The sequence below is a fragment of the Rana temporaria genome, chromosome 10 (genome assembly GCF_905171775.1).
Source record: "Rana temporaria chromosome 10, aRanTem1.1, whole genome shotgun sequence".
NCBI lineage: Eukaryota > Metazoa > Chordata > Amphibia > Anura > Ranidae > Rana > Rana temporaria.
In genome coordinates, this window is record NC_053498.1 from 82,634,283 (window position 1) to 82,661,342 (window position 27,060).

A 27,060-nucleotide genomic window follows, 5' to 3' on the forward strand; every position below is an offset into this window, starting at 1 on the left:
AAATAGGGTGGAGCTCCGCTTTAATAACCCGTTCGTATATACTTCTGCAAGCTTTGGAGCTAATACAGATCCATATTTTTTATAAAATTCTACAGGGAATTCCATCTGGACCAGGCAATTTCTCCCCTGGAAACATATGTATAGTCTTCATAATCTCCTCACTTGTAACCGGGCGAGCCAATGCCTCTCTCTCCCTATCCGACAACCACCCAAGGGCTACCCGGTCCAATAGGTTACTCATAATCCCCTGGTGGAAGTTGGAGGGGAGAGAAGAGGCATATAGCGAGCTATAGTACTATCTGAAAGCTTCCTCTGGTTCTTTACCTTCCCTCCCCCTATAGTCTCTATTTGTCAAATTCAAATTTTAATCATTATAAATTTAACTCAATAAAATTATTATAACATGAGAATACGCCAGTTTCTCAAAACTAATTTAATGATCAACAGCGCAAGTGTGAGAACAGAATTATAAAATACAATAAACCTCAAAATCAAAGTTTGCCGAAGACTGAGATATGGTATCATAACAGCAGCAACTGCAAAACAGACCCAGGCAGTCAGTAAAAAAAACTGGGGAATGTGTCCTGGGTGACTTTCGTTTTATTGTGCCACTAAACATTTATTTGCAGTACACATCTACAGTTGTGCTGTCTCTATTAGATAGGAGCCAAGGCATGATTAACATAGGTGTGTCCACTATGCTAGGAAAAGGTTAAACAAAGACAGAATGAAAACTGATCCTTTTCACCTCCTCCCCTGCTTTTCTAAACCAGTCCAACCAGTTTCTACTTCCTTTTCTCAATCCATTGGCTTTTTTGTCTTGCATTAACACACCAACCTATGCAGCACCTAGTTTGAGTATTCTGTGACAGTACTAATGGCTGCAAATGGTTTAGACCGTTGTCGGCTTGCACTCCTTTTTGCTATTTTAATGGACTTGATTGGATTGGCCTCTCTACTTGTTGGGATCTTTGCAGAGCTACAGCTAAATGGTCAGGATTTTGGTGATTTGTTGATTTACACAGGAGCAATCATTGTTTTCTTGAGTTTAATAGGCTGGATCTTCTGGTACACGGGCAATATTGAAATATCAATGGAGGAACTACAGCAAGACTACATGATCAAAGATGGAACACTTGCTCGTCTGGCACGTAAAATCTCCCGTCACATTTCTCACCGTGATGTTAGCCATGGAACAAGAAGATGGAGGAATGATGGACAGCGTGGATCAGAAAAGCCAGACACACTACAGTTATCTAAACCAAAGTTCCCAAAACAGGATCTGTTGACAGAAGGAATTGAACCTTGACAAGTAAGTTGGAGATTTACATAAAAGAAAAAGGATACATGAAAAATATATGGTATTTAAGGTCTGTATACATGTCCTGCTTATTAGGCAACATGGAGCAGTGCCAGGTAGCAAGTCTGCCTGATGTTCACATTCATAGTACATACTTAGTAATGTTCATACAGATGTAGGAAGACTACACAAGCATATATATGTGGCCCTTGTATGACTGCTTACACTTTTACAAGTTGACACATGCCCAATGTCTGAACTAGTAAAATTGGAGAGCGTCATTGATTGCCAAAGCTATTACTGATTGGGCCAGGTTAGATGGCCGACTGCACACATACTATGAATACCCACAGACCCTATGAATACCCTATGAATACCCACAGACCTAAGAATTTTTTTTCCACAAACATGCATAATCGTTGTGTTGTTGTGTTGTCATTGCCTGAGTGTACATATTTAATGTACTGTTCAAACACCTCCGGTGAGTAGCTGGCAAACATCCATCCTTACTGAATGATAGTTCTAATAAGATTAATCAACACATGTATTTGGTGCAGAGCCCATAGATATATGATCAGTTTTCAATCTAACAATTTCAGCCAGTTCAGTTGAGGACTATTACATGTGTGTCGGTGCTTTGAGAAATACATATATTAACAATTGCTGTTGGTAGTTATGAAATATGCATACACTTGATCTGACTCCTGTGTGTCCTAAAATTAATATTACCATTTCTAAAAGCTGCATGTTGCTTATTCAAACTTAAAATTTTCTATGTATCACAAATGATACCAACTAAAAGTATGGGTATTTAATTATATTATTTTATGATAGATTACAATATTAATAAAAATATTGCAACAATATCAATAATATGCATAACCCCAAATGACCAGTCCTTAGTTACATTTTATTTGTATCACTAAATTAAAAATTGTTTTAAGGAAACCTTCGAGAAGAAAAGATTGCTAAATTGTGAAAATGCTAACCACCTATGTGTCTTCGACTTCAATACTATCTATTTAAAAAAAAAAGTCAATCGTTGCAACTTTCATTACATTTTTTAAGCTTTTATCCCATTATTTTCACCTGGTTATCCTGCCAGTAACACACTTCTCATCCCTTGCACTCACCGTACTGTATGGAGCATCACCCTAGCACAGGATTACAGAACACACCCCTATCTCTTCTCCACAACATAATATGGGTCTGTAATTTGTATTTTAAAATGGTGGGAACATTTTAATTATGTAAAATAAGGATTGAGGTGTCACTCCCATATAGATTAGGGATGAGCTAATGCACCAGAACCTTCGAACGGACCGAACGTTCGCACGAACATTTAGAACCCCATTAAAGTCTATGGGACTTGAACGTTCGAATTCAAAAGTGCTCATTTTAAAGCCTAATATGCAAGTTATTGTCCTAAAACAGGTTTGAGAACCCGGGTCTTGCCCCAGGGAACATGTATTAATGTAAAAACAAGTTTTAAAAACGTTTTTTTTTCTGGAGCAGTGATTTTAAAGATGCTTAAAGTGAAAAAAAAATTGAAAAATTCCTTTAAATATCGTACCTTCTGGGTGTCTATAATATGCCTGTGAAGTGGCACGTGTTTAGAACTGTCCCTGCACAAAATGAGATTACTATAAGAAAAAAGTAATTTAAAACTGCTCGGCTTTAATGTAATGTCTGGTCCCTGCAATATGGATGAAAATCATTGAGAAAAATAGCATGGGTTTCCCCCTCCTCCCCCCAGTTCATTACAAGCCCCTTTGGCCCTATATACTTTGAACAGCAGTATACAGGCGGTGCAAACAAGACAGGGACTGTAGGTTTGTTAAGTAGAATCTGTTTGTAATTTTTAACTGGTACTTTTTTAAAGTGTAGCTCTAGCCATAAAATCTATTTTTAAGCTTTTCTGAAAACATAGAGAAGGGTTATCACCCCTGTAACAACATTTTTTTTTGCTGTCTGTGTGCATCTGTTCAGAAGATTTCAATTCACTTTCTGTCCCAATGACAAATGATTTTTTGAAAAACATTTTTTTTTAGTGAAACAAGGATTGGTGATAAAACATCAGTGGACAGAAGACACCTCTTACAGAAGAGAATTTCCCTTTCTAGGGGTAGATTTTCTCCCACTTCCTGTTGTCTCCTTCCGTTTGCAAGTAGGAGTCATTTGTAAGTTGGATGTTTGAAAGTAGGGGCCTACCGTATATACTATGCATAAATTTGGGCCCTAGGTGTTGGTGTTGCCACAACACTGTAAGCCCTCACAGTTAGTCTTGGTGGGCGCTGGAACGCCCTGCTGTGTGAACTATTATATCAAGAATTGTAATTACATGCCATTGTTGAACAGTGGTAGAAAAATTTGGCCTTTGGTGCTGGTGCTGGTGCCACAACACTGTAATGCCCCGTACACACCATCACTTTATGTGATGAAAAAAAAACGACGTTTTTAAAAACGTCACTTTAATTGACCGTGTGTGGGGGGAAAACGTTGTTTTATGTCTTGTAAAAAACGACCCAAAAAAATTGAAGCATGCTTCAATTTTATGTGTCGTTTTTTACTTCACAGAAATTGACCGTGTGTAGCAAAAAACGTTGTTTAAAAAGAAGTTTTTACACCCGCGCATGTCCAGAAGCTAGTTATGAAGCGAGCTTCAATGGAAAAACGTGGTGGAACGTAACCTCACTTTGCTAGAACATTGTGAGAAAAACGATGGTGTGTAGGCAACTTCGTCTTTGAAAATTGAAGTTTTAAAAAGGTCACTTTTTACTTCACAGAAAATGTCGTTTTTTTCATCACATAAAGTGATGGTGTGTATGCGGCATAAGTCCTCACAGTTACTCTTGGTGGGCGCAGGAATGGGCCGTGCTGTGAAATTAGATCAAGAATTGTTATTACATGCCCCTGTTGAAAAGGGGCAGAACAATTGGGCCTTTGATGGTGGTGGTGGTGGTGCTGGTGCCACAACTCTGTAAGCCCTGACAGTTACTCTTGGTGGGCACAGGAATGGACCCTGCTGTGAAATATTAGATCAAGAATTGTAATTACATGCCCCTGTTGAACAGGGGCAGAAAAATTGGGCCTTTGGTGGTGGTGGTGGTGGTGGTGCTGGTGCCACAACACTGCAACTCCTCACAGATACTCTAGTTGGAGTGCAGGAATGAGCCGCTGCAAAGTATTGCATCAACAATTGTAATTACACGCCCCTGTTAAACAGGGGCAGAAAAATTGGGCCTTAGGCACTGGTGCTGGTGCCACAACACTGCAACCCCTCACAGATACTCTAGTTGGAGCGCAGGAATGAACCCGCTGCAAAGTATTGCATCAAAAATTGTAATTACACGCCCCTGTTAAACAGGGGCAGACAAATTGGGCCTTAGGCACTGGTGCCAAAACACTGCAACCCCTCACAGATACTCTAGTTGGAGCACAGGAATGAACCCGCTGCAAAGTATTGCATCAAAAATTGTAATTACTCGCCCCTGTTAAACAGGGGCAGAAAAATTGGGCCTTAGCCACTAGTGGCGGTGCCCAGAACCAAAAATGTTCTTACAAGCTATCAGCATGATCATTGAGGAGGAAAAGGATAGTCACTCAGCATAACAGGATAGTCACTCAGCATCAGCATAGGCAGTCTTGAAGGGATCTGACATTTAAAAAAAAAAATATTCAGTTACATCAGCATCAGGTGCTTGGTAGCTGGTGGTGATCCAAGCCTCATTCATTTTTATGAAGGTCAGTCGATCGACCGAGTCGTGAAGAGGCGCACCATGTGATCGGTTACAAAGCCTCCAGCAGCAGTGAATGTGCGTTCTGAAAGAACGCTGGATGCAGGACAAGCCAGTAGCTCAATTGCGTACTGTGCAAGCTCTGGCCAGTGATCCATCCTCAAGACCCAGTAAGCCAGAGGATTTTCGGTGGGAAAGGTGTCCAAGTCTGATCTTGCCCCTAGGTATTCACGCACCATGTAAAACAGACGCTGGCGATGGTTGCTGGAACCGGTCATACCTTGGGGCTGCGGACTAAAAAAATTGTCTGAACGCATAGGTCAGACGACCACCTTCTCCACCACTCCTTCTGCCAGCAGAGTCACCCAATGGGTAATGTCCCTGTCCATGCCTGCTGGACCATGAGTCAGTGGTAATATGCACCTTACCACTGACCACCCTGTCCAGCTTCCACATGCCGGTAGAGAGCCGGAATCGCCTTCCGTGAGAAAAAGTGGCGTTTGGGAACTTGCCACTGAGGTACCGCACATTCCACAAACTCACGGAAGGGGGCAGAATCTACCAACTGAAAAGGCAGAAGTTAAAGTGCTAGCATTTTAGCTAAGCTAGCATTCAACCGCTGGGCATATGGATGGCTGGGAGAGAACTTCTTTCGGCGCTGCAGCAGCTGGGGCAGGGAAATTTGCCTGGTACAATCTGCCATCGGTGTACCGATAGTAGATTGCCTGCATGTACTAGGCTGTGACACACCTAATTCTACACCTTCAGTCCTATCAGTGCAGGCTTCAGAGAGGACTGAGGCTATAGTGGGGTTGGAGATCCCAGCTGATGAGGGGCAAGGGGAGGTCCGCTTTGTTCTTTGGTGTGGGTCTTTGAGGTACGCTTGCCAACAAACTGCATGGCAGGTCGACATATGTCTGGTCAAGCATGTGGTGCCCAAGCGGGTGATGTTTTGGCCACGCATGATACGCTTGAGACATATGCAAATAGCAGCGGTGCGATCTGATGCACTTGTCTCAAAAAAGGCCCATGCCAAAGAACTTTTAGAATAACGCTGAGACACAGCAGCGCCCTGCAAATGCGAAGCTCTGCGTTGTGATGCAGTCGGTGTGCTGCCCTTAAGCTTGCCCCTGGAGGGCATCCTGCTTCATTGGAGATGTGCCTGTGCCTCCTCCGTCTCCCTCCTATCAGGCACCCACGTAGAGTCAGTGACCTCATCATCCCCTCCCTCCTCATCACTGTAGAAAACCTGGCAGTATGCTGCAGCTGGGGGAACATGACTGCCAGATTGCTGTCTTTCTTGGGCACCCCCTCTCTCTGGGCTCACGTCACTGCCTTCCTCTAGCTGTGTACCATCATCGGAGCCTTCAAAACGCTGCGCATTCTCATGCAGCATGTACCCAACACTGTGTTCAAACAGTTCGGGGGACTCCTCAGAAGGACATAGTGGGGCTAGGGAAGGAGTGACTGATGCGCCATTGAGCAGAGGGAAGAGGCCGCGTTGGCAGCTGCTTTGCCAGACAAAGTACCCTGAGCCTGGGTGAGAGAGGATGAGGAGGATGAGGACAGCTTGGTCATCCACTCTACCAAGTCTTCGGCATGTTGCGGCTCAACACGGCCAGCTGCCAAAAAAAAGGACGAGCGTGTCCCACGGCCACGTGCTGATGAGGATGCACCGTGTCCACGACCAGCACTGTTGCCTCTAGACGCAGAGCCTGCTTGCCCTCTTTTATCGGCTCATGACTCTCTGCCTCTCCTTGTTGTTCTTCCAGACATACTAATGGCCTGCAGAGGACACAGACAGTACACCACGTGAAAGTACTTGCAGCAATATACCCTGCCTGTAGTATTAATATGAGCAGATCCCTGCTTCTAGGAGTAAATATGAGAAACACCAGCTTTACGTTAGGTGCACACTGCAGAGGACACAGACAGTACACACACCATGTAGCTTTAGGTGCACACTGCAGAGGACACAGACAGTACACACACCACGTAGCTTTAGGTGCACACTGCAGAGGACACAGACAGTACACACACCACGTAGCTTTAGGTGCACACTGCAGAGGACACAGACAGTACACACACCACGTAGCTTTAGGTGCACACTGCAGAGGACACAGACAGTACACACACCACGTAGCTTTAGGTGCACACTGCAGAGGACACAGACAGTACACCACGTGAAAGTACTTGCAGCAATATACCCTGCCTGTAGTATTAATATGAGAAGATCTCTGCTTCTAGGAGTAAATATGAGAAACACCAGCTTTACATTAGGTGCACAATGTGCAGAGGATACGGACAGTACACACACCACGTAGCTTTAGGTGCACACTGCAGAGGAAACAGAGTACACCACGTGAAAGTACTTGCAGCAATATACCCTGCCTGTAGTATTAATATGAGCAGATCCCTGCTTCTAGGAGTAAATATGAGAAACACCAGCTTTACTTTAGGTGCACAATCTGCAGAGGACACAGACAGTACAGACACTACATAGCTTTAGGTGCACACTGCAGAGGACACAGACAGTACACACACCACGTAGCTTTAGGTGCACACTACAGAGGACACAGAGAGTACACCACGTGAAAGTACTTGCAGCAATATACCCTGCCTGTAGTATTAATATGAGAAGTTCTCTGCTTCAAGGAGTAAATATGAGAAACAACAGCTTTACGTTAGGTGCACAATGTGCAGAGGACACAGACAGTACACACACCACGTAGCTTTAGGTGCACACTGGAGAGGACACAGACAGTACACCACCTGAAAGTACTTGCAGCAATATATCCTGCCTGTAGTATTAATATGAGAAGATCTCTGCTTCTAGGAGTAAATATGAGAAACACCAGCTTTACGTTAGGTGCACAATGTGCAGAGGACACGGACAGTACACACTAAGTAGCTTTAGGTGCACACTGCAGAGGACACAGACAGTACACCACGTGAGAATACTGCAGCTAGCACAATCACCTGCCTGCCTGTCAGTAAATTAGGAAGAGCGGATCTAGCTAAACTATACAGTGTATAAATATATATACAACACCTGGGATGCATATATATCCTCAACACACTGTAACTTTAACTGACTAGCCTGCCAGCCTGCCTGCCTGCTCTATCTACCTACAAAAAATGACACTCTCTCTCTCTGTCTTCTCTTAACCATCGCAATACACTACACAAGGCCGACCTGCAGGCGGCCTTTTATAGTGTGGGGCGTGTACTAAACCCCCTGAGCCATAATTGGCCAAAGCCACCCTGGCTTTGGCCAATTATGGCTCTCCGTTTTTTGCAAGCTGTGATTGGCCAAGCATGCGGGTCATAGTGCATGCTTGGCCAATCATCAGCCAGCAATGCACTGCAATGCCACAGTGAATTATGGGCCGTGACACGCCACTCGAATTTGGCGCGAACGGCCCGTAACGTTCGTATTTCGAATGAAAAAATGCCTCTTAGCAAATAAATGAATAATAATAATAATAGAATTGGTCGTACCATCATCCAGGAGATTTAGTATATCGAGATCGGAGCAATGGTCCCCGAATCAAAACTCCAAAAAATGGGGGGAGTTTACGGGCAGTTGGACTATCACGGTACAGATAAACAAATAAAGTAAGGTATAAATGCACATATGTAAAAAGAATAGCTCAATTTTATTAACCACTTGCTGACGGCCGTACGACTTTGTACGGCCTCAGCGTGGCTCCCAATCTCTAACAGGCCGTCTTTTTACGGCCGCCCCTTTGCACGTTCCCCGCGCGCGCTCCCGAGCGCGCAGCGGGGAACTGCTGTGCTGGCCGTGTCCCTTGGACACAGCCAGTCACAGATCGCCGTGAACGGCCAATCGGAGCGGCCGTTTCCTAGGCGATCTGTGCGGCCAATGAGAGATGATCTCATATGTTTACATATGAGATCATCTCTCATTCCCGGCTCTCGCAGACAGCGGTGCTGTCAGGGGAGAGAGGAGACGGATCTGTGTCTCTTGTACATAGAGACACAGATCGGTCACCCCCCCCCAGTCACCCCCCTTCCCCCACAGTTAGAACACTAATTAGGGTACACATTTAACCCCTTCCTCACCCCCTAGTGTTAACCCCTTCCCTGCCAGTCACATTTATACAGTAATTAGTGCATATTTATAGCACTGATTGCAGTATAAATGTGAATGGCGCCAAAAATGTGTCAAAAGTGTCCGATGTGTCCGCCATAACGTCGCAGTCCCAATAAAAATCGCAGATCGCCGCCATTACTAGTAAAAAAAAAAAAAAATAATAATAATTCTGTCCCTTATTTTGTAGGCGCTATAACTTTTGCGCAAACCAGTCGCTTATTGCGATTTTTTTAATTTTTTTTACTAAAAATATGTAGAATACGTATCGGCCTAGACTGAGGATAAAAAAAAACGTAAATTGTCGCTCTATTTTTGTTTATAGCGCAAAAAATAAAAACCGCAGAGGTGATCAAATACCACCAAAAGAAAGCTCTATTTGTGGGAAAAAAAAGGACGTTAATTTTGTTTGGGAGCCACGTCGCACGACCGCGCAATTGTCAGTTAAAGCGACGCAGTGCCGAATCGCAAAAAGTCCTCTGGTCAGGAAGGGGTTTAAGTGCCCAGTAAGGAAGTGGTTAATATACAATTAATAAAAGACAATACATTCATATAAAATTAAAAGCATTTAGTGGCAGACCACACATATCACCAATAGACAAATCCCCAGGTGGGGGAAAAGTCCCAAATGGGACATGGGTCACGGTGGGCATCTCGACTAGTTTTGCGGTCTGAACCGCTTCGTCAGGAGAATGTCTGCAAATGATTGATAATTTAATCAGAGAACTATACAATGAACAAATTCAGAGGTACAATCTCATACATAAAAACAAGAAACAATGTATAATGGGGGGAAAGATTAGATCAAAGCTGCTTACCTAAAGCCCCTAATAGACCCGGGACACTGATGGTACCACAAATGAGGGGTCCCCAGCGGCGGACATGGGGGGACGTGCCATGGATGGACTAACTGTCCAAATGGTAAAAAAGGATGACAAAAATTATTATTAGGACAATTGATATAAATGACCCAAGGATAAGGGAAAGTGGGAGTGGGTAAGGGGAAGTGAAGTGTATTGTGGTTGGGACATGTGAGGGTGATACAAGGGGCATGTTCGTGTTCTTTCGGAAACGCCGTGACTCGTGACGCGCCTACGCAATACTGGGGGCGGGGCCTTATCCGCCGGGGGGAACTTTTTCTGAAAGGACGTCAATCATCTGGGCGACCTCCCAGATGAAATTCCTCCTCAGCATAGAAACGCCTACTTTTCCCGGAAGCCGGATTGCAAATATAGATTATAAGGTATGTACAGCCTAAAAAAAAAAAAAATGCGGACTGTACATGTTAGAAGTATAAAGAAGTTGGTCTGATATAGATGTTATTTGGGTGAACCTCCGCTTTAACTTCCATTATACAAGATCAGTGACTTAAATCCTCTTTCCTGGCCATCAGTTTTTTAAATTCCCTATTGTAGTACTTTGGTCAGCAAGCATTGACACAAATACATCTTAGCTAACTGTAATGGGTGGATCCAGGAGTCTTAAAGGGGAGTTCCAGTCAATATTTATGTTTATTAAAAGTCAGCAGCTACAAAAAGTGTAGCTGCTGGCTTTTAATAAACAGACACTTACCTGCTCCAGCGTTCCAGCGACGCGCCGGCCGGGGCTCCGCTCCTCTCCCCCCCTCCCCGGCCGGCGTCTTCATTGTCACTGTGGGCACCCGGCCGTGACAGCTTTCGGCTTCACGGCCGGGCACCCACTGCGCATGCGTGAACGGCACTGCGCATGCGCGAGCGGCGCGGCCCAGCGCTGCACTGTTTGATTGGACAGGCGATCGCCTAGGACCTGTCACGTGTCCTAGGCGATCGCCTACAGGGAGGGGCTGCCAAAAGGCGATTAAGCTTAATCGCCTTTGCAGCCCCTCGGCGGAAGGAGGAAGTGGGACAGGAAGTCCCCTTCTCCTGAAGCCCCCACTCCCCCCCAAAAAAAATTACATGCCAAATGTGGCATGTAAGGGGGTGAGGAGTGGGATAAGCGGAAGTTTCATTTTTGGGTGGAACTCCGCTTTAAGCCCCATACTAGTTTTTTTTTTGCATTCATCCCAGCAGGCTGAATTGAAAAAAAAACCTGAGAGCTCAGGCCAGAGCCAGTGTACTAAAAATCCGATGTTAATACCGTGATCTCCCCTACTGTGCTATTGTGTTATGATAGGGGGACTGCCCCCCCTTCCTGCCAGAACACTCCCAGCTATTGGCAGACAGCACCTCCACGGAGCCAGTCAGCAGACCTAGCAGACCTATTTTCGTCTACACATGCAGGCCAAACGTCAGACGGTTTCTATTGAACCGTCTAATGTCTGTGCTGCCCACTGTACCTAAATCCATTTTCTGCTACACCTGCACATACGCCCAAAGCCCTTATTTCTGCCCTCTTCTTTACCCACATATGCGCCCACCGTGTCCTTATTATTATTAAATTATTATTTGTTATTATTTATTGTATTATAATTTCTGATTTTGTGTTTCAAACTTTATCATACCCGAGATGTCTACTAGACTCTTGTTTGGACAGATTTAAGTGAGTTATTCCTCAGAATTACAGGCCTACAATGTAAAACGCCAAATTTCCATGCAAAATAATTGCACCGCTTTCAGCACCCAAAATCTGAAATAACCTCCCTGGCTGTATGATTAACTTTTATTTTTTTTCAAAGATGGGTTTCTAAAGAGGAATCACTCCTGAACGTTTCCTCGCTACAATTTTTCCTGTTTTACCACTTTTTTTCCTTCACTTCATCATCACAACTTTCCTTGTCAACCATTTATAAATTGGTATAAAAACATACAAAATGTTTTGGTAAAATGAAGAGCTACATGTCTGATATTTAAAAATGGGTATCTTTTTAAAACAAAGAAAAAAAGAAGACACTAAAATATTTATTGTTTACAACTATATATACAGTACTGTGCAAAAGTTTTAGGAAGGTGTAAAAAAAAAATGCTATCCTGACCAAATCACCAACCTTATTTGCCCCAAACTTACAGGAAATCTCCACCATGCTTGCTGACACTCATTGTACCGCTCTCCTGCCCTTCTGCAAACAAACTGCCTCCTGCTACAGCCAAATATTTAACTTTTTGACTCATCAGTCCCCAGAGCATCTTCTGCCATGTTTCTGAACCCCAGGTCCTATGTTTTTTGCATAGTTGAGTTGCTTAGCCTTGATTCAATGTCGGAGATATTGCTTTTTTGGCTGCAATTCTTCCATAAAGACCACTTCTGGGCAGATTTCTCTGAACAGTAGATAGGTGTTCCTGGGTCCCACGGGTTTCTGCCAGTTCTGTGCTATTGGCACTGCTGAACATCTTTCGAAGTCGAAGGGAAGTAATCGTGATGTGTCTTTCATCTGCTGCATTAAAGCCTGGTACACACGATGAGCTTATCAGACGGATGAGTGTCCATTTTTCTTTTTTTTTACAGTTAGTCTTCATAACAAAAATGAAGAGGTTACTAAAGTTACACAAATCCTTCTTATGACATGATAACAATTTGGAAGTGAAGTGAGAGAGAGGGAGAGAGAGATTGATTCCCAACTCACTTGCCAGCCTGCAACAAACTGAATTGACCTTGTCTAATAGTTCACATGAAAACCAATTTGTTTGTACTGTTGGTAATGGATGAGGGGTGGGCATCCTCCAGACATACCTTCCCTTAATTTATCCATCAAATCCATTTGTTCGTATTGTTTTATTACCTGCTACATTCCTGTTACAAGAAATGTACTTTGTAAGGAAGATGGGAGGCTAGGCATTTCTAGCCCGACACTAAGGTTGCCACCTCATCCCTTTAAACACAAACACATATGAATTACATGCTAATTTAATGCACACAAGGTACCAAGTGAGTTTAATTACCACCTTAATCAGCCACAGAACCTGTGTAATTAATATGTGTTTGGTTTTAAAGGGATGAGGTGGCAACCCTACCCGACACACACCCTTAGGCTTGTCTTTCTGTTGGAGAATGCAGCTCACCCCTTGTGACACTGCCATAAACATCAGAGGATGTAGACACGGTGCCTGCACCACAGGCCTCGCATATGGAAGAATTATTTTTGGCTGCATACATTTGCAGCCAATCACATGCTTAAAATGCTATATTTTCTGTGAAAAATCTGCAACAAGTCCTGTTAGAAACCTTCTGTTTTTTGGAGCCTCTGTGCTCCAATATGGCCCTTTAGAGCCGGTTTACACAGGGCGACTAGTCAGGCGACTTAGCCGCCTGACAAGTAGCTATCCGTTCTGTACTATGGAACCGTACTAAGAGGAGCGACTCAAGTCGCTCCGACTTAGAAAAAGGTTCCTGTACTACTTTGGGACGACTTCAGGGCGACTTGCATTGACTTCAATACAGAAGTCATTTTGAAAGTCGCCTCTGAAGTCGTGGGCAGATCACCTTGCCGAGTCGCTCGGCAAGTCATGCTGCTCCAGTGTGAACCGGCTCTTAGTCTACATGGTAAGTTTGTTTTGAAAGAAGTCCTGCCAACAACAGCAAATATGCAGCAAAGCTGTTCATTTAAGTTGGTAATGTTTGTTGGCAGAAATCCCAGTTCTGGCAGCCAACTTGTATGGGACTCACAAGGTATTTACTGGCCAGCTGACAATAATGTCTAGCATTACACTCAACTCCCCTGTCTTCCTCTGGATTCCCCTATTCACACTAAATACTGTGCCAGCTCTCTACAGACCTATTTTATAGCAGTATATAATTTGCCCATAACTGGACTGCGTTTTCTTCTTTTAAATTCATTATCTTTTAGAGCAGGGATATGCAATTAGCAGATCTACAGCTGTTGCAGAACTACAAGTCCCATTAAGCAAAGCAAGATTCTGACAGCCACAAGAATTACACCCAGATGCAGAGGCATGATGGGACTTGTAGTTTTGCAACAGTTGGAGGTCCGCTAATTGCATATCCCTGTTTTAGAGCATACAGTCAAAGATTGGGCTTAAATTGTACAGAAATGCATGAACTATTTGATGTCATGTAAAAGCGGTTTAACCACTTAAGGACCGAGCCTCTTTCTGGGATTTGTTGTTTACAAGTTAAAATGGCGGTCGTTGCAATACTTTATGTCACACCGTATTTGCACAGCGGTCTTACAAGCGCACCTTTTTTGGAAAAAATACACTTTTTATGTAAAAAAATAAGACAATAGTAAAGTTAGCCCAATTTTTTTTATATATTGTGAAAGATAATGTTTCACCGAGTAAATTGATACCCAACATGTCACGCTTCAAAATTACACCCGCTCGTGGAACTTTTACCCTTAAAAATCACCATAGGCTACGTTTAAAAAATTATACAGGTTGCATATTTTAAGTTACAGGGGAGGTCTAGGGCTAGAATTACTGCACTTGCTCTACTGATCACGGTGATACCTCACATGTGTGGTTTGAACACCGGGTTCATATGTTATCCTCTATGTTATTTTATCAGTATATGTACACTGGTTTGTTTATAGTCATTTCTAGGCAGTTGTGTTTAAAGGGTTTTTCTTGAATCCCAAAAAATCTGTGTTTGGAGGCAGTTGAAGCGCTAAGCACGGCTAAACAAGGCAACTCATGTTTAGCAGCGTTTCGTTTACAGACATTTTTCATTTTAACAAACGCTAAACGCGGCACGTAAACACGACTAAATGGCCGTTTTTAGACACTGGTTTCTGTTAGGAAAGACCGAGCCCTTCATAGGGTCCTGGCTGGTCACTTGTAGTCCCTGTGTGGACTTCTGTCTCTACCTGTCCGATGTTAAGGTTTGTCAGTCAACGTCATCGCTGTTATCTTCCCTTGACATGCGCATGGAGAATTCAAAACACCACAGGAGACAAGTATGATGCTAGAATTCTGCCTGTATTGTATTTTTGCTACAGCATATATAATAAATCACATCATCTGAGGCCTGTTATGGGGCCATGTCTTTAGACCAATTAGAATACAGATCATTTGGAAACTCCCAAAACTTTACTGATTAATTATCCGTGACTTCACTTAGATTCCTGTTTGTTAATTCTGCTTATTTATTCAAAGTGGGCTGTTTAAAAATGCCACGCTACCCCTGAAAATCCTAAGTCCTTATCTAGAAGTAAATAGACAAGTATGTCATCGGTATGAAAGTCCCTTCTAAATATTTTTACCTCTAAACAGATTTTCACTATAATTTCTAAGATAGATGCTGTATAATCAAAATGAAGTAGGTATTGTCAATTATAATCCAACCGTTTCTAGCTGTCAAGTTAAATTGTTTAGGAGAGGTTGAACAACGTCCCGTGTACACAAAGCCTTAAAGTATTGGTACTGGGGGGAGGGTTTCACATCTTCAGATCCAAAGGGGTTCACGCTTGGACCTGTAGCCAGTCACTTTATTTTGAGGGGGTGGTTGTCACATCCCCCAAAAGTGATGGACTACAAGTCCCAGCATGAACCCCTGGTATCTAAGGATGTGACCCCATAGATTTCACAGGTTCATGCTGGGACCTGTAGTCCTTCACTTTAGGGGAGGGGTCACATGCCCCAAAATTTAAGGACTACAAGTCCCAGCATGAGCCCCTGTGATTTAAGGGTGTGACTCCACAGATTTCACGGGTTCATGCTGGGACCTGTAGTTCTTCACTAGTTGGGGCAGTGGGGGGGGGGGGGGTCATATCTTCAGCTCTGAGGGGTTCATGCTGGGACCTGTAGTCCTTCACTTTGGGGGGTTTTATACCCCCAAAGTGAAGGACTGCAAGTTCCAGCATGAACCTCTGATATCTAAGGATGTGACCCCCCCCAAAATTGAAGAATGACAATTTACAGCATGAACCCCTGGGATTTAAGGGTGTGACCCCCATAGATTTCACAGATTCATGCTGGGACCATAGTTCTTTACTAGTTGGGGGGGGTATCACATCTTCAGCTCTGAGGGGGTTCATGCTGGGACCTGTAGTCCTTCATTTTTGGGGGGTTAACACACAGCGGGCGGCCCCTCAGCCTCATCTCCAGTGACAGCTCGGATCTCCACTGTATTCCGGGACACTATATTGTCCTGGAATGAAGGTGCCCGGGTCCTGGGACAGACCTGCAAAATGCGGGACTGTCACGGGCAATCCGGGATATGTGGTCACCCTAGGAGGGGGGGGGGGTATAGAGCTGCACTGCGTTTTATTTCCTTTAATATCACGCTATGCAGATTTCACATATACAGTATATATAATGTTTTCAGCATTTTCCACATTATTTTTGTTCTCTTTTTCTTAAATGTTCTTCTGCATTGTTTATCTTTGTCTTTTTACCCTCTCTCTGTCTCTCTCTTATACTTTCAATGCCAATAAGGAAGGGAAAGGGACTTTAAATTCTTTATACCTACGTGCTTTATTCAGTTTATTATATCAATTAACTTACAAACGCATATTCATGAATGAGTGTATATCCAATGCAATTCAAAAACTGGTACAATTCATACCTCAGTTTCTGGTAGAGGTGCCCCCCTTTGGGGGTCCCCGATCTACAGTGCCATACTTTTAATATATAAAAAAGAGAAATAGAGCAGAGTGGGACTTTAACCACTTCCATACCGGGCCTATTCTGGCACTTCTTTCCTACATGTAAAAATCATAATTTATTTGCTAGAAAATTACTCAGAACCCCCAAACATTATATATATATATATATATATATTTTAGCAGACACCCTAGGGAATAAAATGGTGGTCATTGCAACTTTTTATTTTGCACAGTATTTGCGCAATAATTTTTCAAACGCCTTTTTTTTTCCATGAATTAAAAAATAACAAAATAGTAAAGTTAGCCCAATTTTTATGTATAATGTCAAAGATGATGTTACGCTGAGTAGATAGATACCTAACATGTCACGCTTTAAAATTATGCACACTCACGGAATGGCACCAAACTTCGATACTTAAAAATCTCCATAGGCAACGCTTTTTTTTTTTTTTTTAACAGTTTACCAGTTTAGAGTTACAGTACAGAGGAGGTGCTAGAATTGTTGCTTGCGCTCTAATGCACGCGGCGATACCTCACCTGTGTGGTTTGAACAGCGTTTACATATGTGGACGGGACTTGCGTGTGTGTTCGCTTTTAAACGCATGCTACCGGGGACTGGGGCGTTTTTTAAATTTATTTTACTTTTTTTGTTAAACACTTTTATTCCTATTGCATGGAATGTAAACATCCCTTGTAATAGGAATCTATCATGACAAGTCCTCTTTATGGAGAGATGCAGTGTCAGCAAGACCCCACATCTCTCCTCCAGGCTGTAAAGCATGAGATCGAGAAAAATGTACAGATATACTGTACATTTTTATGGATTGTACCAGTTCTTTGAATTGTGTTGGATATACACTCATTCGTGATTATGCGTTTGTATGTTAATTTATATAATACACTGAATTCTTTATACCTATGTGCTTCATTCAAAGTCCCAATCCCCTTTCCCCTCCTTTTAGACATAAAGATAAGGATAGAGGCAATTGACCTTACCAGGTCACCGCCTCATATAAAATCCCAATTGTTCTCCTTTCTCCTATACTTTCAATGCCTTCCTCTCTCTTTGCCTCTCTGCTTTATTCTCTCTTATTTTTCCTGTTCTCTCTCTCTACTTGTTTCTTCTTGATTTTGTTCCTCCTCTCAGATGCTTTCTTTCTCCTACTCTTTCTCTTGGTGATTGAAAAAAGTCAAAGACCTTGTGGAACTCCATTAATGTCATGTATGTATTTTACCATCTAATAAAATTTGAATGATGCCATTATTCTGTGTTTTGTTTGCAAGCAGTCTAGAATTACCACATTAGCTCAACAACCACAGCGGTCAGTTTCATTTAGTTGATGCCAAAAGGCTGAAGAGAAGTCAAACTTTAGAAGTGTATTCAGTAGAGCAGTGCAAAGTACAAATACAATATGTAAAGAACAGTAACCCACAGAGAACACAAATTGTATTTACAAGAATTACATCATTGTTAGGAGAATGTTGATTTGCTGCTTCTTGCCTTATTTATCAAGGCTATGTATAACACATCTTCTTGACCAGTGCCTGTAGTGTCCACAGGTTTATAGCTGGATTCAGGTAGGGCGGCTCACTTTTGAGGCGGCGTAGCGTATCGCATATACGCTACGCCGCCGTAAGTCAGAGAGGCAAGTGCTGTATTCACAAAGCACTTGCCTCCTAAGTTACGGCGGCGTAGCGTAAATGGTCCGGCGTAAGCGCGCCTAATTCAAATGAGGATGAGGGGGGCATGTTTTATGTAAATTACTCATGACCCGACGTGATTGACATTTTTTACGAACGGCGCATGCGCCGTCCGTGGACATATCCCAGTGTGCATTGCTCCAAAGTACGCCGTTCCGATGTGAACGTAAATTACGTACAGCCCGATTCGCGTACGACTTACGCAAACGACGTAAAAAAATAGGCCTGTTCCGACGTCCATACCTTGCATGGGCTGCGCTGCCTAGGGAGCAGCTTTATCTTTACGCCGGCGACAGGCGCACGCACGTTTCTGAATCGTCGTATCTAGTCATTTGCATATTCTACGCCGAACTCAACGGAAACGCCACCTAGCGGCCAGCGTAAATATGCACCCTAAGATACGACTTGGTAGGAGACTTACGCCCCTCGTATCTTAGCCTAATTTAAGCGTATCTGGTTTCCAGAATACGCTTAAATTTACGACGGCGTAGATTCAGAGTTACGACAGCGTATCTACTGATACGCCAGCGTAACTCTTTGTGAATCTACCTAATAGACAACAATCAGACAGTCTGCAGGGTACAAATGGCTGCAATGGAAAACCTTTGCTTTACTCTGTAAAAGTGTGTCAGCTAGGTTGGACCTTTTTCTCTAACTCCTTATTGCCTTCCAATGTTAGTGCAAGATACATTAGTACTCGTTTAAATCATTATTGTTAGACAGAATTTAGCTACAACAAAACTCGGTGAAAAAAAATCAAAGGCAAGCCTTCATACAGTGCCTTGCAAAAGTATTCACCCCCCCCCATAGGGGCAGCTGAGTGTTGTAGTCCAGCTGACACCCTGCCCAGCCAGGGCAGGAATTAACTTGGATGGGATAAGGGAATATGGGATGCCCAATGAATTGCAGAATATTTACATGGGATTAACTATATACACTTCTTGTATATACACTCCAGTCTCCCAGCACAACACTTGCTTGCAGACTATTCCTCGTTAACACCTCCAGCATATCACTTGCTTGTACTTCCAGGACTAACTAGCACAGGATTAGGCCTGATACTGGCTCAGCCAGGCCTTGCAACTTCCCTTTGCGGGTAGGGACCTGGGATCCCTATGGTGTAGCAAATAGCAAAAATTTGACAGTCCTTGGTGCTAGTTGTCCTAAATATGGCTACTGCCCCCAGTACCACCTCTTCAGGCCCTGCCAACCAGCATGGTTGCAGCTGCTTGTCTCTCCTGCTCATTCTTCCACAGTCAACTCTTCTGTTTCTGCACCCATTCCAGACTGCTAACTCCCAGTCCTCTCAGGCATGCCTCCCCAGTTCTCCTAACTGTGCATTACTCACCAACCCTCCCGGGTGCGACCTGTTGTTTCTCCCTGGAGACTTGCCTGGCAGTGCTCTCTCCCACTGTCCTCTCCTTGCTCCTGTGCCTCCAGTCCAGTGTTTCTCAACTCTAGTCCTCAAAGCGCCCCAACAGGTCATGTTTTCAGGTTTTCCATTGTTTTGCACAGATGATTTGATTTTTCACTGCCTTAGTAATTACCACAGCCGTTTCATCTGCGGAAAATCCTGAAAACATGACTTGTTGGGGGGCGCCTTGAGGACTGGAGTTGAGAAACACTGCTCCAGTCCAGGACACCTCCACCTGTTCTCAGAGGGTCCTGTCTGCACCCAAGCTCAGGCCCAAGGTCACCCCCCCCCCCCAGACTGGGGAGGTCTCTCAAAGGCCACCGACAGCCTAACACTCCCATCTCCTCATGAACAACTCTCCCTCAGTGTCATAAACTACGGTGAACGAGAGTGAACCACAACTGCGGGTTGGGAGAGATTTCAATGCACCTCTCTATGTGATGTGAATTTCAGTACTGGACCCCAGACGTCACTCCAATCAGAGAATAGGAGTTTGGGGTTCACTACATCATCTCTGTCACATACAAGAATGCGTTGAGCTACTAAGGGTGCAGGTATTACCACATACCTTCAACCCTTAGCCTTAAAAGGTTACGATAAACGTGAGTGAAGCACAACTACATTAAAGATTTCAATGCACTTCTCTATGTTAAGTGATTATCAGTACCGGACCCCATGCGTCACTCTAATCAGAGAAAAAAATTTGGGGGTTCTCCACATCATATCACTCATATAGAGGAATGCATTGAGCTACTATGGGAGGAGGTAACATACCTTCATTCCTTAGCCAAAAAAAGGTGCAGCGAACATGTTCAGTATTTAAGGGCAGAAGCCCGTATACAAGTAACAACGAATGTCAAGCACGTAGCAAATGAAAATACTGTATGCAATTAGCAATTACTTGAGAGAGGCAACTTTAGCTTAATTGTTGTGAGAGTGTATGTCCCTTTAAGATATTCCACAGCTGTCACCTAAAGACACACTAAGTAATCCCAAGCAGCAGGATAGTATTAATAAAGCCAGATTTAAATACAGTACTTTGTAAAGGCTATATGTGAAGCAGGTAGTTCTAGAGCAGTAAATGTAACGTAGTGATGGTACTTATCCGTTTGCAGAGGATGAGTGTTCTCCAGTAAGCAAAGTATTGTAGCAGCAATGGGATTCTGTAGTGCAGGGTCTCCTGGTGGAAGATATCTTAGGGTGTCCCCGTCAACAGCAGTAAGAAAGGCAGGCTGGATGTAGGTAGTGGATAAGTTAGGGATGGCATAAATCTGGGCTGTAGTGACATCCAGGTTGAGGGGATATTGCCTGTAATTTGATTGTAGCGGGGTCTGGCTACGGCCGACAATAATAGAACAGCTTGTATAACACACGCTGTTCTGTTTATAGGAGCCAGGCATGTGTGCAGAGTGAGCGGTGATTACGCTGGCAATTCCGCGTTCCACGCTGGAACGCACGTGGCGCCGGGCGATGATGTCAGTGCGTGGTCGCTGTATGCGTTCCAGCGTGGAACGCCATATGGCCAAGAGAGCGCCGATTACACTCAGCTGGGCTGACCCTAGGTATTTAAGGATCTTAGGTATTTAAGGAGGCCTGCCAATCCAAGTTGAGGATTGGTCAGGGCTCCTTAAAATACCACAAGCAGCTCCACCTCCTCTTCCAGAGAACACCAGAACATTCCAGACAGAAGTGGGAGGTCCTGGTGATGCTTCTTGTGAATCACCCAGCTCTACCCTGAGTCACTCCCAGACCCAGATCAAAACACACCCAGAGTTGGCTGGCAGCCAAGCCTGGAAATTTACCTGCTTAAAAAAACATAGAACTACACTTTTAGCACACTATAGGGTGCTACATAATAATAATAATAATAATAATAATAATAATAATTCCAGGTACCTAGTGAAGGTTAGGAATTAAGGGAAATAAAAACAGAACAAAAATTATCTTTTCATTTTTAGATTTTTTTAAATCATTTTTACATCCCTCATTATATTCAAATTTTTTTTCTTCTTTTTTTAGATTGCACAGAGATTCCAGCCTGTTAAAACTACAATGCGGAGACGTATTATGACTATTGGAGAACATTTTACGGAAGAAGAACTGGACCAAAACAGATATACAGATAGATTTTTAAATAATCTATGTAAAATGGAAGAATGTTATATTTCCGTATATATACTTCAAGTCTATTAAAAGGCTGCATTATCTTTTCATTGCATGTAAAAAATATAGATAATATATTGACATAGTAAGACGGACAAAACCAGTTAAAGCTGAAGTTTAATCTGAGTATATTTTGCCTTTTCCAATCCCTTCTGCCCTCATTAATTTGCTAATGATTAAAAAAAAAAAAAATCACTAGTAAAGATGGCGTGGCTGATACCCGGAAGAATAGAAGTTTTACAAAAGCAAAAAAAGGTATTTCAAAACCTTGTTTTAGTCACCTTTCAATGTGTAAGGCTTACAAATACATTGTTGGATCATAATATTTTAAAAAATATAAAAAAGTCCCGGGTTTACTTTCTCTTTAAAAGGGGCTTTCAGATTCCGATAACCCCCCCCCCCCCGCCCGCAGACCCCCACAACCACTGGGCAAGGGTTGTGGGGATGAGGCCCTTGCCTGTGCCCCCCACCCCAAAGCACCCATCCCCCCATGTTGAGGGCATGTGGCCTCTTATGGTTCTGGACGGGAGGTGCTCTCTCGTCCCCCTTCTTTTCCTGCGGCCTGCCAGGTTGCGTGCTTGAGTTAAAGGTCTGGTATGGATTTTTGGGGGGACCCCTATGTCATTTAAAAAAAAACTTTGCCACAGGGTTCCCCTTAAAATCCATACCAGACCTAAAGTGTCTGGTATGGATTTTGAGGGGGACTACTATGCCATTTTTAAAAAACAAATTGGCACAGGGTTCCCCTTAATATCCATACCAGACCTGAAGGGCCTGGTATGGAATTTGGGGGGACCCACACACATTTTTTTTTATTTTGGTTCAGGTAATGGACTGGGGGGGGGGACCCATGCTGTTTTTTTCAATGGCTTTTATCTGTATTGCCGAGATCCGACAATTCATTACAGCCATGAGTCGTTTTAACCACTTACCCCCCGGAACATATTGCTGCCTAAAGACCAGAGTACTTTTTGCGATTCGGGACTGCGTCGCTTTAACAGACAATTGCGCGGTCGTGCGACGTGGCTCCCAAACAAAATTGGCGTCCTTTTTTTCCCACAAATAGAGCTTTCTTTTGGTGGTATTTGATCACCTCTGCGTTTTTTATTTTTTGCGCTATAAACAAAAATAGAGCGACAATTTTGAAAAAAATGAATATTTTTTACTTTTTGCTGTAATAAATATCCCCCAAAAATATATAAAAAAACATTTTTTTTCCTCAGTTTAGGCCGATACGTATTCTTCTACATATTTTTCGTAAAAAAAATCGCAATAAGCGTTTATTGATTGGTTTGCGCAAAAGTTATAGCGTTTACAAAATAGGGGGTATTTTTATGGCATTTTTATTAATATTTTTTTTACTAGTAATGGCGGCGATCAGCGATTTTTTTTTCGGTATTGCGACATTATGGCGGACACTTCGGACATTTTTGACACATTTTTGGGACCATTGGCATTTTTATAGCGATCAGTGCTATAAAAATGCATTAGATTACTATAAAAATGCCACTGGCAGTGAAGGGGTTAACACTAGGGGGCGGGGAAGGGGTTAAGTATGCCTGGGTGTGTTCTTACTGTGGGGGGGGGGGGGTGGCCTCACTAGGGGAAACACTGATTTTCTGTTCATACATTGTATGAACAGAAAATCAGCATTTCCCCTGCTGACAGGAACGAGAGCTGTGTGTTTACACACACAGCTCCCGTTCCCCGCTCTGTACCGAGCGATCGCGTGTGCCCGGCGGCGATCGCGCCCGCCGGGCACACGCACGGGAGTCGGGGGCGAGCGGGGAGCGCGCGCGCGCGCCTCCGGCGGCGCGCACGCGCCCCCTAGTGGCGGCTATACGATAGGACGTATAGCTACGGGCTCTCGCCCAGGAGAGCCGACCTGCCGCCGTATAATGACGGTGGCTGGTCGGCTACTAGTTAAATTACTTTTTTTCCTTTAGAAATGTAATTTTGCTGCGGGGCTGGTCTACACACGGGAACAATTTGCTACTTTACAGGCATACTATAGACACCCCCTAGGCACGAAATTTAAAGGAATATTTCACTTTTATTGTTTCACTTTAAGCATTATTAAAATCACTGCTCCCAAAAAAACTGATGTTTTTAAAACTTTTTTTGCATTGATACATGTCCCCTGGGGCAGGTCCCGGGTCCCCAAAAACGTTTTATGACAATACCATGCCTTTAAAATGAGCACTTTTGAGTTTTCATGTTAATCTCCCATAGACTTTTAAACGGTGTTCTGCAAATTGTTCGCAAATTGTTCACTATTCGGCGAACAGGCAAACACCCGATGTTCGAGTCGAACTTACATTTGACTAGAACATCAGGCTCATTCTTAATTACAATTACTGAAATTCAATGAATGATAGGCTAGGGACAGTTAAGCTGGGAAAGAAAGTACTAGATGTTGCTGAATGTTTCCCAAACAAAAAAATGAGGTAGGCTCTATCTGACTTGCTGCACTTTCTATTGCACACTGTGGGAGGTTCAACGTGTACAGTGAAATCTGATTAAGTCATTTCAGTACAGGAGAGGAGCCTGTACAAATGTGTAAGACTTAGTTTCAGATTAAATTCAGCTAGAATCATAATTTTAGGATGAGTTTCATAAACCACAGAAAGGACTCGGCACTCATTTTCAGTCACTGATTGTGTTGCAACTTTTATTTTTGTAGAAATAAGTCCAAAGTGAGAATATAAAAATATTACAATTGCATATTGGTTGAACATTAGTCCAATACTGCAACTGTTTTTTTTTTAATTGCTGGGAATGTGCAGTGGGATGTTAGGTGTTGGCATTTCTCTAGGCATGCTTTAGATAATAATCTTCTGTAGTGCAAAGATATCTTTAGGGGGAGCACATTCTCTTTAAATCTACCTGTGGGACAAATTTTCAGGTAGTTGTTGAGTACTCGGGGACAGAAGTGCAGCGTCCAGCTCCACTGCTAGCAGCCTTATAAAATATGGACGTGGCTGGACACTGTACTTGTATTTAGGGCCATACATGTTCAGGGATGTATGCCCCAAACTCAGGAATTCACTTGCAATCTAGGTCTTCTTGTGCAGTACATGACCTCACAAAAAATGTTTGAATGAAAGAGCAAACATTCCCCCCAAATCTTGCGGATAGCATCCCCAAAAAAAGTGAAGGATGCAAAGTGGGGGTGGAGGGAATTCACATAAATGCCCATGTTTTTATAGTAGGATGTGCAACAAGCTATGGTTAGGTTTTAACAACATGTTTGCCAGTTATATTGCTAGATGACACAGATTCCAGTGTCTGAATAAAGTAGAATTCAAGGCAAACCCTAACTAGTCATAAAAATGTTCCCTCCCCATCCTAACACCTATGCTTACTAACCTCTGTAAGAGGTGGCTGCGGGGAGAGAGCACAAACATTAGATGGGGCCTTTGGAAGCCTATGGGTGATATCATTGCTCCCAGGCATTGCCAGTTGTTATCAAGTACTCATTTGACAACAACAGGACCTACCTGAAAGTAGGTAAGAATATAAATCTTTCTTACACAGGTTAGTCAGCATAGGTGTTAGGAGGGGGGAGGGAGCATTTTTAAGACTAGTTGGTAGTAGCCTGGAATTCCACTTTAATGTTCCAATAAAATCTATAAAAAATGAAACATGTTATGAAGAGCCTCAGTGCTTTCGCACTGGGGCGCTGCGCTGGCAGGACGTTAAAAAGGTCCTGCAAGCAGCATCTTTGGGGTGATTTAGGAGTGGTGTATACACTGCTTCTAAAGTGCCCCAGCCCATTAAAATCAATGGACAGTAGTGCTTTGCGGGTGCTTTTAAGCCTTTATTGGGCCACTAGTGAGGGTTAAAAGCGTCCAGCTAGCGGTCTAAGCTAAAACTAGCGGCGCTTTACCACTAACTCGGCTGCACTGTCAGTGTGAAAGGGCTCTAACAAATGTGTGTCTTGTTTCTTGTGCTGGTTTGCACATTGTGGATAGCTTTTGAACACTGCCAGGATAGTTATCATTTATTCAGGGCTATCAGTTAAATAATCTTAAAAGAATATTAAGAACTCTTCAACTTTTCTTTCCAATTACATGAAATAAAATCACATTTAACATTTAATTTAAGTTTTTGGTGGGGGTCTGCACTACTCATACCTTCCCCAGTAAACTGCCCTTGGGTTATTTAAGACGCCAAATTGGAGAACAGGGAAAATCCCCTTAAAACTGAATATGTAGTAAGTCAACTTTAAAACCAGGAATTTAGCAGACCCTTCTTTAAACTCATGTTAGTGCCTAGCTGAATCAAGTGAAGAGGCTTTAGAATTCCATAAGGGTAATTATAATTGCGAAAGCAATAGTTTTCTATTAGTATCGGTTATATGTGCACACACCTACATGAATTTTACATGTAATCTTGTGATCAGTGCAATTATTGTGTTTTGTAATAATGATTTTACTATTTGTTGTACAGTTTATTTCATGAAATCCACGGAAGTTTGCCAGTTTCTGTTTTTAAGTGTAATTTGAATAGCGTGAGATGCTAAAATAAGCAACACATATCTGTAAATAATTTTTATAAGGCAGATACATTTTTTTAATGTGTGCAATTTTTGTAAATCTAAACTAAAGACTTTGTTTGAAAATATACATGTGTTTGTTATTCTTATTTTCTCTATGCAGTAATTCCTTTTAAATGTCCTAACACACACACACGTTTCAATGTTCTTTTTATTTGTTTATTTACCCACTGACTGTAGTTGTTTTGTCTCTGATCCTAAGGCTGCATTCACACCTGAGCGTCGGTCGTTTTTTCTGGCGTTTTGTCGCGCGTATTCATGCTTATTTGCGCGTTTGCATACATCGTCGTCCGACGTTTTTTATTTTAGCCAATAGGAAAAATTATCATCTTTTCATCACTTGTTGCTATGTTGGTAGATTTTTTTAATCTTCTGCCTGGGTGAAATGTTCTATTGATTAAAGCGACGAAACGCCCGTAGCAAACTCTCGTTGTCGCGCTAGTCGGTTGAATCGAGCGTTTCCATTACTTTCTATGGGAAATGGAAACGCTCAAAAATGACCAAACTGCCCGATACGCGCGACAAAAAAGGGTCCGGAACTTGTTTGAGCTTCAGGCGTTCGGCGTCAGGCGGCTTGGAGTGGAAATGTGAACCAT

The 27,060-nt window shown here is 43.0% G+C and overlaps 1 protein-coding gene across 1 annotated transcript; it reads left to right on the plus strand.

Annotated features, from left to right (window-relative positions):
- The first annotated feature begins 796 nt into the window (after positions 1-796).
- TMEM238 (transmembrane protein 238) lies at positions 797-21,956 on the plus strand. The gene is made up of 2 exons (XM_040325627.1): positions 797-1,312; positions 21,763-21,956. Exon 1 carries the CDS (start codon positions 878-880, stop codon positions 1,307-1,309), a length of 432 nt encoding a protein of 143 aa, XP_040181561.1. The 5' UTR covers positions 797-877; the 3' UTR covers positions 1,310-1,312; positions 21,763-21,956.
- Positions 21,957-27,060: the final 5,104 nt, after the last annotated feature.